The sequence below is a fragment of the Ascaphus truei genome, chromosome 6 (genome assembly GCF_040206685.1).
Source record: "Ascaphus truei isolate aAscTru1 chromosome 6, aAscTru1.hap1, whole genome shotgun sequence".
Lineage (NCBI taxonomy): Eukaryota > Metazoa > Chordata > Amphibia > Anura > Ascaphidae > Ascaphus > Ascaphus truei.
This window is the reverse complement of record NC_134488.1, coordinates 138,656,611-138,671,284: the sequence shown is the minus strand read 5'-3', so window position 1 is coordinate 138,671,284 and position 14,674 is coordinate 138,656,611. Positions and strand designations below refer to the sequence as shown.

The window sequence follows — 14,674 nt, the reverse complement described above, 5'->3', positions numbered from 1 at the left end:
AGTGTGTCTATGTGTCTGTATGGGGGAGGGAGGGAGAGGAGTGAGTGTGTCTATGTGTCTGTATGGGGGAGGGAGGGAGAGTGTGTGTCTGTGTCTGTATGGGGGAGGGAGGGAGAGGAGTGAGTGTCAATGTGTCTGTATGGGGGAGGGAGGGAGAGGAGTGAGTGTGTCTGTATGGGGGAGGGAGGGAGAGGAGTGAGTGTGTCTGTATGGGGGAGGGAGGGAGAGGAGTGAGTGTGTCTGCATGGGGGAGGGAGGGAGAGGAGTGAGTGTCTATGTGTCTGTATGGGGGAGGGAGGAAGAGTGTGTGTCTATGTGTCTGTATGTGGGAGGGAGGGAGAGGAGTGAGTGTGTCTGTATGAGGGAGGGAGGGAGGGAGGGAGAGGAGTGAGTGTGTCTATGTGTCTGTATGGGGGAGGGAGGGAGAGGAGTGAGTGTGTCTATGTGTCTGTATGGGGGAGTGTGAGGAGAAAGATAGAGGTGAGGGGCCGAGAGACGGGGAGGGGGAAGAGAAGGGAGAGGCGGGGTTTGGGGTCCCCCAGAATGTCACAATCGGATTCTGGGGTTCCCCAACCTAAAAATGGTTGAACCCCGCCGACCTAGAACCTGCGGTGTCTGTGCAATGAGTTGCTAACATCTTGTTCAGTGAAGGGGGATGACATTGTTTGCAGCCCTCTCTGCACTTCCGCTTCCGGTGTGTGCCCGAGGACAGCAGTCCGGACGGGTACCGCCGGGACCGGCAGCAGGAGCCCGTGTAATTACAGGCGGAGGGGATGGCCGGACACGGGGTAGGGGCTCTCCGGGAGCTTCATTATTATGTCACCTCACAGTTTGGAGACATGTTTTGTCTCATTACATTGAGTATGACCTCACCACGGCTTTGTTTGAATGTATGACGTCACACGGAGGCCGGCTAGCCCCCGGCGCACTGACAATAGCTTTACATGTAATATATTTATGTCACGATCAGCGTGACGTCACTCAGGTTATCAACTCATCTGTTTGCTGCCCGGGGATGGTCACGTGACTGCAGAACGTCATAGTGACGTCATGGTGTGTGGTCATCATTTTGTAGATGGTTCATCATGTTGAGGTCACCTAATTAGAGTTTTCATGTTATGTTAATGACATTGTGGTCATTTAGTGTACATATAGTGATTTAGGATGATGTATTAAACCCCTTCATGATCTGAATCAAAGGTTTCAACTCCAGATATTTCTGTGACATACATTTTGTGGAGTCCCTTAAATATAATTGGTGAATTAAGTGCAAATCACTAGGACTCTGGCACTGCTGCATCCTTCTTGCTACATTTAGGTTTAATCCCTTAAATAGCCCATAAAGTAACTAAGAACATTAGGCTGAGTTCCCTGTGCCGCTGAGCGCGAGGTGCTTGGCGAGGTTGCTTCTGGCTATTTCAATTTTTATATCCCCGCTCACGCGGAGCGCGCGGGCACGGACGCTCACCCACGCTTGCCGCTTGCGTAAACAAAACAAAAAATCTGAATTTGAACCGCGCCCAGCTTGCTTGCAACGCCCCCGCGTATGCTTGCGAAATAGCAAGGACACAACGGCACTCGTGCTTGGAGAGTTGGTGACATCACCGCTCTCCAAGCATGAGTGCGCTCAGCGGCACAGGGGACTCAGACTTATTTAGTAAAATCCTCGAGGAGGAATATTAACACTGAGCAAACCATACTAATGACCTAGCGGTGGCCCTTGAGGTCTGGAGTTGCCCACCTCTGCTCTAAGGGGTATATGCATCAACGTACAGAAACGCGTGTTTGGACGCACGGCTCTGTTTTTTTTCTTAGCAGAGCTGCGGCGTGTGTTAGATTAGTTTCTTACATCTGATGCAGAATTGTAGACTTGCGGGAGGGTTTGGCAAGAGAGGGACCCGCAGCTGAGGAAAGCTGGGACACTGCAGCTCTCCTCCTGTCACTGACCCTGATTGTTTATTTAAGGGTTTCTCATTCAAATGATTTCCTGCTCTATAAACCCACAAAGATCATTACAGAAGGGAGCGCACACATGTCACTGGCACAGAGAAGCGGCGTCACGCCATATTGAATGAGATCACATGTCAGGTTTGTGACAGTGAAATTCAATGAACAAACATCTTCGTATCACCCTAAAGTAAGTACTTATACCCTTTTACAGAAGAGGAAGACCCGCCCTGAGTTCTCAAGTGATGAAGATCACAAGAATGAGCAGATTCTGGCAGCAATGTTTTATTCTGATGGGGAGGAAAACCAGGAGGAATTTAAGGGTTTCCCAGCTGACACCCCAAGTTCTGTCAGTATCGGTACAGCACAAGCTGTTCTGCATGCAAACGGTAAGTTCAAGAAAGAAGTAAGTGTCACAACTGCCACAACTGGGTGCACTTTGTTTTAAAGATTCGGTTTCTGTCTCTTTTTATAAAGGGATCTTGTGGGTCACAGCACCCTGCGCCCCCAAAGCACGGTGTGACGTCTAAACACATCCAAAATCCGTGCATTTACCATCTGAAAAGTTCAGCTCTAGTCCAATGAATGGGACATTTTCTTCTTCAGCAAAGTAAAGACATTCTCACCGCATAGTCACTAGGGGCTGAGTTGGATACATTGTTATTGGGAATAACAGGAAATACTTTCAGGTAGTATAATAATAACCTGTATACATGGCTTCACAGCATTCATATAACATTGCATATCCACTAAAGGCCATTGGCTAATTACGGTCTAACCTACAGGCGTAGCTCCCATCCAAGTCCTGAGAGAGATAGCGTAAGAGAGAGAGAGAATTTTTTTTATTTTATTAGAGGGCCAAGTTATATATACCCCCCTCTGTCCTGGGACCTCTTCTCTTTTCTCTGTACACACTCTCTCTAGGTGACCTAATAACATCTTTTGGGTTTAATTATCACCTCTATGCCGACGACACACAAATATACTTTTCAACACCTGACCTCACACCTGCTGTACAAACCAAAGTTTCTGAATGTCTCTCTGCTATATCATCCTGGATGGCCCTCCGACGCCTTAAACTCAACATGGCTAAAACAGAGCTCCTCATACTTCCTCCCAAACCTGGCCCTACTACCTCCTTCCACATTACTGTTGGAACTACAATCATTCACCCAGTAGCCCAAGCACGCTGCCTAGGGGTCACACTCGACACCTCTCTCACATTCGCCCCTCACATTCAAAACATTTCTAAAACTTGTCGCTTTTTCCTCCGCAATATAACTAAGAAACGCCCTTTCCTCTGTTGTTCGACTGCTAAAACTCTGACTCAGGCCCTCATTCTCTCCCGTCTTGATTACTGTAACCTCCTGCTGTCCGGCCTTCCTGCCTCTCACCTGTCTCCCCTACAATCTATCCTAAACGCTGCTGCCAGAATCACTCTACTTTTTCCTAAATCTGTCTCCGCATCTCCCCTCCTGAAATGTATTTGATTACCACATGTATTACTACTGTGAAGCGCTATGTACACTAATGGCGCTATATAAATAAAGACATACAATACAATACAAATACTTGGGAAATATGGTAATTAGGATATACAAATTATATTTACATGATATAAATTAGCACAATTCCTGGCTATCCTATGTGTGCTCCTATTTGTGCTCAGGTATCTCTTACTTATGGTTTATAGGTGTGTTTGGGGAGGTATATAATTAACGTGGAACTTTAGTATAGAAAAGACTGTCTCTCTTTTGGGCCTCGTTCAGGGTGCCGGCTTCGGAGGGGTGGCGTACTTACGTGCGAGCGGACGTCAGAAACAAAGTATTTCAAATCATTATCTGTTGTCAGGGCAGCAGCTTTCCTTGTCTCCGAAGTACGGAGTTGACGCTGCTACACTTTGCATAAACAACTCTGGTTGTTTTTTGAAGCTGCAGCATCGTCACTGGTACTTCGGCAGCCAATGAAATCATTCTTGAAAATGATTTTAACAGTGCAACACAGATCCCTAACCCCGACTCCTGAAAGCTTGAAAAGGTCTGCTGGGGATAATGTGCACACATCGCCCAGCAGTCTGCCGCGCGGACACGCACCCTCCACCTCCTGTCTCTGGCACCCTGAACTTGGTCTCTCTCTCACTAGCGCCACCTTTAGGTAAGACAGGTATAATGATCTGTTATTTGAATATATTACAAGCTGGTGCTAATTTAACCAGACATTAAGCCTATGCTAATGAGTTTAAGAACAGCCGTTGTGTTTGCATATAACTACTTGTGTGTATATGCGTTAGGTTACCCAACGTTTCCCCCGTCATTAGCAAAGATTAGTTTATCTGGCCTTTAGTATGTAATCAGAGATTATTATAAGGATCATGCCACCATACAGAATGAATATGGGAATATAACTGAGAAGGCACAGAGCCATTTCTCACCAAACTCCTGGTTATCCCATCAGGCTTGTGGTGGTGCAGCCATCTCCTTATCCCCTCACTATGCAGTCTGCACAGGGCCGCTGAGAATAGGAGATAAAGAGATCCACGTTGCAGTTCATTTGCTTCTCTTCACTCTCACTGGCCTCAAGTTTAGAGACTTGGAAATGTCTGGCCTCCACTGCAAGTCCTACTGATGTGAGGGGCCTATAGGAAATCCGCAGGATGTCATTGGGGCTCACAATATGTCTTCACTACATACAGCCTTATGGCTTCACTGATTGTCTTTCATTTTTATAGGGTGTCATTTGCACAATATTGAGAGAGATGAAATCCGCAGGCAGATTGGGCACAAAAAAAATGTCTCTGGAATCCGCCATCTGATTCCATCGGAATATATTGTATTACATCTGCTCGCAGATTTGACACAATTTGATCCGCCAAGAACTTCCAGTGGCCTGAAATATGGGTTTGGGAGGTGGAGAGATGCCTAGTTTAGTAGGATTCCAAGTACTATATATACAGGCAGGCCTCGTTATCCGACGTTCTGCTTTCCGACGGACGTGTTATTCGGTGCCGCATAATGCAGTCCCCAGACACATTATCCGACGCCGGATTCACGTATCCGACGGGAACCACCACTGGTTAATATTGGACCTGCTTTTCGACGGTCCGCAGGATGCATTCCGTCGGATAACCGAGGTCTGTGTGTGTGTGTGTGTGTGTGTGTGTGTGTATATATGAAATTTATGTTTGAAATATCTGTCTGTGTTCAATTTTGGATAATTTATGGGACTATACAATGTATGTTTATATCATAGTGTTTGTTTATATATATCATTTAAAACTGCTAATAGAGATTTATTTATATGTTTTAAGATTTGTATAATCTGTATAAACACTTTTTTAGGACCTTTAAACATTATTATTTTGATTTATGTATAGTGGTATACCCAATTACACACAGGAGCCTCCATTTAACCAATTTAATGCAACCAATTAGGACCCTGGGTATATATATCCGGTTGATATGTCTCAGTCCATCCCCTGATGAAATCATCAAGTCTGAGGAAACGCGTAGGGTGAATGTGCTGTGGATGACTTAGTGTTTGTTGAGCAAGTTGCTGCCACCTCACTCAAAGACTGCTACCATCTGCGGTCCTGTCACTTCCGCCTCCTTCCTTCCACCTTGCTTGGAACCAGGGACATCTGGTTTGTGTTCCCCGGGGGAAGAATTTGAGAGACCACTGGTGCCGAGAGTTCCTGCTGGACGGAGACTCACGAGGACCACACTGGTCTGCGAAGCAGCTGAGCAGAGGAGAAGCTTCTTGCTGACAAATTGGAGCATGAGTATTGATCTCATACATGCTTTTTTATCTTCATTGTTTGTGAGTTTAACCATTAACCATTAAGTTTTTGGAACATTAAATCCATTTTTTATACAGTAATGCACTAGGATTGGGCACTTTTTTTCTTTATATATATATATATATATATCTCCCCTGTAGCCACCCCCAAACAGCACAAGTGTCCTCAAAAAGGAGCAACCCTGATATACCTGGGAGATATGCAAAGTATGTTTAAATTACTCACACCCAATACCTCCATAAAGATTTTCCCACAAGGCGTACACTGACAAGTCAGGTGTGAAGGTACCTTGTGAGGAAGGGGGGTACTATCATGCCCAACAGGATCACAGCCCACAACCTCTACCATGGGGAGCAGCAGTTCTAGCAATGAGCTTTGATACTTCTGAGCTCTACTGCCACTTAGTATCACTGTAGTCGTTACTGGTGACCTCACACTGATGTCACTAAAACCTGCGTTTCGCAAACATGCTGGGGCTACAGGGAGAACATCACTGAGTCTCCTATATAGAGTGCTTGTTGGGCAGCAGTGTGAGCTAACCCAGCTGAAGGATAGTGCCACTCTCGCAGCATACATTTGTGCTCTGCTGCTCTCTGCTCACACTTATAGCCCTCTCCCACTGGCTTTCTTTACAAGTAGACTACTTCCACTTCCTGATTGCCAGTTGAACGTACCTTGTGAACAAAAAGGAGTTAATTGCGATACCTGGAAGATATGCAAAGTAAAGGAAGGAAGTCAGGGGGTAGTATCCACAAGTATGCGTAGCTACAGGTGGTAGCAATAGAATTTTAAAGTATGCAGTGAGATTGGCACTATCCAGCTGCTGGGTTAGCTCACACTGCTAGAACTGCTGAACAAGAAACTAGAAAACATGACACGTCAATAAAACGCTGTCGAATTGTCATGGTTGTGCTCGCCACAAACCGGGGTCGGACCGCGTGGCTGAGGTGGGGTTATATAAGCACCGACCTTAGACCGCGCAGACTGATCTGGAATGCGAAATCCATAGTCAAACGAGCCAGGGTCTGGACTGGTGAGAGCAGCATAGTCAGTGGACGAGCCAGGGTCAGGATTGGAGACATCAGGGTAAACGTAGTCCAAGCAGGGAGTCGGCAACAGGAAATCAGCGTAATTGCTGCAGGTCGGGAACGGGGTTTGCGCGAGTGGCGTCCACGGCCCATGACGGTCTCAGGAAGGAGAAGGCTGACCGGAGTGGGCACACCGCCAGGCAGCACTGGTAAACCAATGCTTCAGCGCAGGAGTCCAGAACGGGCCTCTGCGAGAAGAGAGAGCAGCAGACCTCAGGACTCGGAAGGCAGACCTCTTCTATGGGAAAGGCAGCAGGCCTCTAAAAACGTGGGGCTGAAGGATACGCTGGGAAACCAACGCTTCAGCACATGAACCAGGACAGGAACTAGGAACATGAACATAGAACCATGGAAACAGGAACAAGGCGGCCAAACAGGTAGCTGTGGCAAACACAGTGAACATCCAAGAAGGATTATGCTCAGCAGAGAAGCATTGTGGGAATGCAGTATTTAAAGGCCAGCGGGCCAATCTCAGAAGGGGGAGTGTAAGAGCATTCTTCCAATGAGAGAGCACAGGCTGGAGCTGCAGTAAATAGCTTGCACAGCTGCTGTAGATACCAGGAGGAGTGTTCCAGGACTGCCCAGGCCTGCATGGCAAGGTAACCAGTAAACTCAGGAGTGGATTCCTTACACTAATGTGATAAAACTGCTAGTATCTCAAACAATCCAGGGGGAGCATATGGGGAAAAGAAAACAAATGGTACACAAATAAGTGCAGACGTAATGAATTCAGTGGAATTTCAGATTGTGTCTTGGCTCATATGGTTAATCTACTCACAGGACGTCAGCAAGTCAAAGACGTTTGGCAAATAGGGTTGCCACCCATAAAGATCGTTGCAGTCAGGACCCCTCTTTCAAACGCTCCGTCAGCAATGTATATATTATATGCAAGATGAGAGAGAAGATTACATAGTGCGATCAATACGATAGATAAATCTTTATAAAACGAAGGTAAAAAAAGCGCACTTACAATTTGTCAATAAAAATCATGCATGTATCACACAAATGGTGAAAGTGGAGGTTTTCCGAACTGCTCACCGCCTCCCTTGGGTATTCGGCTGGCTCCCACTGCTCGGTGTCTGAAATCAGAACTCCCCTCTTTGCGCCCGTCAGGAAAGATGACGTCACGGCTGCAGGTCTGGTGTGCTACGGATCGCCTCCAAGTCCAAAATAGATCCACTCAACGCGTTTCGCCCAGCTAGCAAGAACTGTTGTCGGCTTCGTCAGGAGTGCTAGTGCCACTGTAAGAGATGTGTGCAGAGATCCACTAATGGAGACTGATTAGGGTGAAATGAAAACTTGGCTTTATTGAGCCTGTTCCTTTATACCGAGTACAGCATACAAAACCAAATAAACAAACACCTACTCCAGTTTGAAGAATAACTAAACCGTATATGCCCTAACTATGTGAGACTGGCTGGGTAGGCCAGTTCCAAAAACATATAATAGTTTATCAGGGAGCAATATATCCGAAAGTCTTATCTGACCGTGCCGGTCCGGCATTTCGAGCTGCTCCAGATGCAGGCTTTGCAGTCCAGCCGCTCCCAGGAATATCAGTCTGGTCTTCGTGCAGGCTTCTCTTGTTTCAGCACCCTTGTGTGCTAAGGAGTATCTCTGTCCTGTGACTGCACAGTTGTGGGCGAAGGAATCTCCAGCAGTTTCTAGAGCTCTGATTAGGCAGGCGGAGCCTGGTTAATTGAGTGACTGCAATTAACCAGCTCCCTGCTAATTTGTCACAACTACAATCCCCCACTGCAATAATAATCCTATGCTGCAACTAGTACCCAATCTGTAACATAATATCTGTTTGAGGACTGAGAATATGTTGGTAGTGGCTGTTATAGACAATGTGACACACATCTGTCAGTGTTCTCACTGACACTTCGTCTCTTTCTGGGGGTACATTACAGGGATTGCACTCAATAGTGAGATTTGAAATATAGGGTTAACTACCAATCGGTTTCCAAGACAACAAGCACTCTATACACTGTAGCCCCAAATATAGCATAATGTTTGCGGAACACGTGTCGGGTTTTAGTGACGTAAGTTAGTATCACTGAGGTCACTACTGGTGACGTCCTACTAAGGCTGCGAACCCGCTGCGGCCGGCAGCGCGCGCGGCCGAGGGCCACCAGACCCTTACCCGAATGGTCCTTGCCCCCGCTGCCTCCTTCCGGCAGGACTGACCACGTACTGTGACGCGTCAGCCTGCTGGAGCTACAACCTCCTTTTGCTTTTCAGCGCTGATGCGTCACATGGTACGCGAGTCAGCCAATGGGGAGGAGGGGAGGGAAGGAGCTACGGATGGGAGGGGAGCAGGGAAGGAACTGCAGGGAAAATGTGTGAGTGTATATGTATGTGTTGTGTGTATGTGTTGTGTGAACAAAAAAAGAGGTGATAGGGAGTGATCAACTGAAAACCATACTAATTGATTGAAAAATAATCTATAATTACCAGGTGGGTGCAAACTGTGAACTGAAGTGAATCAGAAAAAATGATGAGCACACAAGACAGTGGGCACGTAATGATGCTGTAAGACTCCTACTTGGAAGTCTTTTTACTCTAGCTTGACGATACTACAGCTGACCAGCAGTTACATTACCATAGGTAGATTTATATCTTGGGACTCACACACTGGCACTATCTTGCTGTGCCTGTCCATGTATGTGTGGTCGTTTAGGTTTGATCATACCTGCATCTGTATCTGTGCTATATAGGTGCAGTGTTGATTTGCTATGTCAGGATTTTCCACACTTCACTCAGACTATTAAGGGAGTTCCCTGTCCCTGATATATACCTCTACTAGATTGAGCTTGAGGTTACATTATACTTATGGCAGTAACTATATGCACCTAACCTGATACTATCATCATATGGCATTTTTTGGTGCAATTTAGATCTGGTCCTAGGTGGTTAATCAATACCACTGCTGTATCTGCCTTGTGTATCCTAGATAATTAGTTTAACTTGCTATTTAGTGGTCAACTATTTAGATTAGGTGACAGGCAGTTCGTCAAACTTATTTTTAAATTTTGGTTACACCTACATTATCAGTAATATATGTTTTATGTAATGTCAATAAAGGTTATATTTTATATGTAAGTGGTGTGCATTTAAGTGAATTCTCTACTGAGTGCACTGTCTTGTGTGCTCATCATTTTTTATGTATTGTGTGTATGGGTTGTGTGTGTGGGTGGTGGTGGGGGGGTGGACGGCACCACGATCTGGCAAAGTTTTAACACGCCCACCCCTCCCACTCCCGACCCCCTCCCGCTCCCGGCTCCCTACAGACCGCATATCGCGGTCTGTGCCTGTCAGTGCGCCGCCTGTCTGCAGTGCGGGCGCGCTGACTGAGGGAGCGGGGCCTTAGCCTTAGTGGCAGTGGAGCTCAAACAGATGCTGCGAGAGTGTAGTTTCTCAGCTGCTGGTTTATCTCACTGCTAAAACTGCCACCCTGTAATAACAGAGATTGGGGGTTCTGATCCTGTTGGACCTGGCAGTATTCCCTTCCTCACAGATTCCCTTAGGACCTGGCTTGTCAGTATACTGTAGGCCTTGTAGAAATTTTCTAGGGGTGGGAGTCATTTAAATATACTTTCCATATCTCACAGGTGTGCTCCTGCTTGAACACATGTCTCTTGGCATGTTTGGGGGGTGATTTCAGTAGATGTGGAAGGCACTTGGGACACTACCTAAAATGAACCTCTTTCTCCCTACCCCCATATTTTAGGGCACTATATGTTTTTTTTTTTCAAACAAATTTGCGTGTGGATTCGCGGATATCCAAATCCGCTTATAGATTTCTTTTTTGATGCAGATTTTTAATTAGATTTGTACTTTTGAGACGGATCCACAGATTTTCCCGGCTGTAACGAATTTTCAAATTCGAGGCGGATCCAAATTTTGGAGGTAATTGGGCACATTTCTACTAACGATATTACAGGAAAACTTAAAATAATAATTGATCTCTTATTTTTTCTAGTTTCTAAGCAACTATGTTCAGGGAATGGTGACATGGAACAATCTAAGCGGATCTACGGTTTGCGAAGGACTGAGAGAAAAACATATACAGAAGTGAATGATCTGCAAGACGATGACTATTTGTGTATGTTTCACTTCTCATTGTAGCAATCAATCTGTTTCAAATGTTACTAACATTCAGAGTTCATCACATTCAAACTGGGCTAAGGCTGCGGCCAGGGTGAATGCACGCTCGTGCGGGACGCGATTAGATCCATTAAGTCAATGTGAGCGGCCATGGTGAGTGCGCGTGTGTCCGTGAGCGTTACCCGGCGGGCAGCTTGAGCAGACACATTTTTTTAAGTGAAACTTCTTTGCTGGCACCTACAGTGTTTTGATAGGGAAAATCACCTGTTTTGTAACGAAAATGCACGACGGAAGTGACATCACGCTACTGATAGACGCGCGCCTGCGCATACCTTAAACCACATACCTCAAAGTTCCAGGCAGAGAGGAGGTTGTAGGCCACGCATGCGCAGTAGCGGCCATCGCCTGTCACACATGCGCTAAAGCAGCCTGTACGTGTGCGCAGAAGCAGAAATGAAAGCACCACCTCGCACATGCGCAGATACGCCCCGTGCCTTCTGCGCATGCGCAGAATCGCCTGCCCATGCGCACCAGTGGGCGGCACCACCTGCACGTGTGCAGAAGCGGCCGTCGCAGCCTGCACATGTGCACAAGCGACCGGAGCCGCCTGCACATACGGTATGAAGTTAGCACACGCATGCGCACAAAAAAGAAGAGCCGGAGGGTGGGGGCCGGGCAGGCAGAAAAGGCATAAATCCGAAAACCCTGGCAGCAGCGCGCTTTTCAGCAGCGCACGTTTACCCTGGCAGCAGCCTTATGCTGAAATGTTATATCAAGATGCATATATATATATATATATATATATATTGTAGTGTTTTGAGCATGCAGAGATGAATAATCCCAGTAATACATGATATCACATTTTGAATGCACTCAGTGTACCAGTGTCTAAATGTAACATATAAAGGCTTTGCAAATAAGACATTTGTCTTTAGATAACACTTTGTGCCAGTCATTGGTTATTATTTCAAACTGTACACACGAGAGTGCACTGAATACGGATAGGTTATCCCCGTCATGTGATGAGCCAAAACGAGGGTTGGCTGGCATGGGAGCAGGGGAGACTATAGAGATGCATACTGTATGTATATATACACACACATGCATATACGGCTCACTGGAAAGTGCGATTTCCCGCCTGCTGGTAGCTCACTTTCAGCCATCTTGCTGGAGGCAGGACTCCCATTGCGTCTCAGGGGTATAATGTGGGGAGTCTAGAGAGGAGGAAATGAACGTGTAGTTGGGAGGAGAATAATGTGCCGGGGAGTTTACCCCTTGAGTGCCAGAGAGGTCAGTAACACATTGTAAAACGTCTTTTCTAACCTCTGGGGCTCAGAGGGCCACAGGGCAGTTATGTTGGGAGCGGTGAGTTAAGGGGATAGGCGAGGACATTGGTGGTCTCAGAGACAGATAAACAGGCATCTGGTTCTTAATGTGCGTTTAAGAACAGGTGCAATGGGGGGATACGGGAATAAAAGAAAGACCTATTTTACAATACAATGTTGTATTGTTTTACGGGTACAGAACACTATTTTGCCTGGCAAACATACATACAATTTTCTGTGCCGGTGGTTAAAGCTCCCAACGGGAATTCAATGTGACAAATAGGAAGGTGCAATATCATTGATTGCGGCTTCCTATTGGTGGACACCGGCAGCCATGTTGGTTTTTATATGAGGGAGCACCGACACTGAGCACTGTGTATCCGGGGAACCTTTATGTATTGACGTTGCGGCATGAGTCTTATCTTTCTTTCTGCTTCTCATACTCCCGTCTAGTTTGTGAGGAATGTCAGGCGTTTTTCATCGATGAATGTGCAGTGCATGGTGCTCCAGTCTTCATCCAGGACTCTGCCGTTGAAATGGGACATGTGAGCAGAGCATCTCTTACTCTGCCCCCTGGGATGAGCATCGGACCTTCTAGCATTCCATGTGCTGGGCTTGGCGTCTGGAATGAGGCTGCAATCCTTCAGAAGGGAGTACATTTCGGACCTTATGAGGGGATCACAACGGATGAGGAGGAAGCGGCTAAAAGTGGCTACGCTTGGCAGGTTGGTAGTTCATTCTTATATCATGTGTAATATTTGAAATGCTGAATTAATCTACATAGTAGTGTCTGCCATGTTCATCATAAATAATTCCAGTTCTGGCTTCACACACAATTTAAGGTCGGGTGACAGTTACTAAAGTGTCATCATGCCTTTGCATCAAACGTTATTCACTTGTGAATATACTAATATAACTTTTTTTTTAATGAAAACAGATCAATAAAGGTAAAAATGAACATGAGTATATTGATGCAAGGGAAGAAAAGATTTCTAATTGGATGAGGTAAAGTATTTTTATATATATCATTTAAATCGTCCCTGACACCCTCTTCTTAGATGTTTCTTTTATGTGGTTACTTGTTCTAATAAAGCAGCTGTGTCACTGTATCCAGCACGGCACTAAGCAATGCATGAGAAAAGAACGGTGTATGGGATTATTAATGGCGGCTGCATAGCTTGTATTCATCAAATGCTGCTACGGGTTATCACACATGTTCTGCTATTAACTCCCATTGACTTGAATGAGAGTTAACGTGTCTATATGCACATATATTATATTGTTACAAACAAAAAATAGACTGCGCTCCTCAGGTGTAAACTCACTAATACCAATAGAGGTATATAAAATGGATATATTAGGGGTGACTGACAAGAAGAGAGCAACACAATATATTGACTGATTGACTCACACTATAAAATTACATACAATATGTTAAAATGAAGGCTAAATGCCAATGTTAAAAAGCTGCTTAAATAAAAGTATACATATATGCCAGTGAACAAACAATTATAATAAATGATAAATGTGGGTGATTAAACTGCTACACTAATGAATCCCTCCTGAACAATATGGAATGGATGATGAATGAAAAAATACAAAAATGATACTGATATATAAAAAAGTGAAAATATATGAAAAATACAAAAATGGAAAAAATATATAAAAATTATAAATCAACCAAACTGAGGGTCCATGCTAGGATCTGGCTGCTCTCCACAGGAACCAACGAACTCCAAGAAATCTGTGAACAACAAGAAAAGAAAGCGCCCGATCCTAGTGCAGCATGAAAAAATACAATTTAATAAAAAGAAATGAACCAACAAATGCGAACTCAGTAACAAAGGATAAATAAAAGCATATAATGAGTATACTCATTCGCCAAACGCCCACGATGTGCCTGTATTGTGTGCCTTCTCTCAGTCTATGTAGTATCAGCTCCTCCGAACCGACATCCAGCAGGGGATACAGGAAAGGTCTCCACGTGGTGACCCGGAAGTCCTCCTCACTGTGAGTGCAATCCGCATGTGAGGATTGTGGTCTGTGACCCCGCAATGCAGGGGCTGATCGGAGAAGTCTCTAAGCAGTACCAGAGGCCGTCCGTGGTACAGTGGGCAGTGGGATAGAATGAATGGTAAACACAGTGTGGCAGCAGCTAAAAAACGCTCTTCCCTGGGCGTTTGGCGAATGAGTATACTCATTATATGCTTTTATTTATCCTTTGTTTGTGAGTTCGCATTTGTTGGTTAATTTATTTTTATTAAATTGTATTTTTTCATGCTGCACTAGGATCGGGCGCTTTCTATTCTTGTTGTTCTCATATATTATATTGTACACATTTTAAAAGCTGAATGACGCCTGTCTTTGTTGTGGGTGGTAACTCTCTTTTCAGTTTAATCCAGGACACTTTC

General features: G+C 45.4%; 1 protein-coding gene across 1 annotated transcript in view; it reads left to right on the top strand.

The window, feature by feature from the left end:
- The first annotated feature begins 680 nt into the window (after positions 1–680).
- LOC142498181 (uncharacterized) overlaps positions 681–14,674 on the top strand; it is a 76,081-nt gene continuing 62,087 nt past the window's right edge. The window contains exons 1-5 of the mRNA XM_075606693.1: positions 681–788; positions 2,162–2,336; positions 10,814–10,936; positions 12,717–12,988; positions 13,201–13,268. Of these exons, the coding sequence (XP_075462808.1) occupies positions 774–788; positions 2,162–2,336; positions 10,814–10,936; positions 12,717–12,988; positions 13,201–13,268 (653 nt within the window). The 5' untranslated portion in view covers positions 681–773. The remainder of the gene's footprint in view (positions 789–2,161; positions 2,337–10,813; positions 10,937–12,716; positions 12,989–13,200; positions 13,269–14,674) is intronic.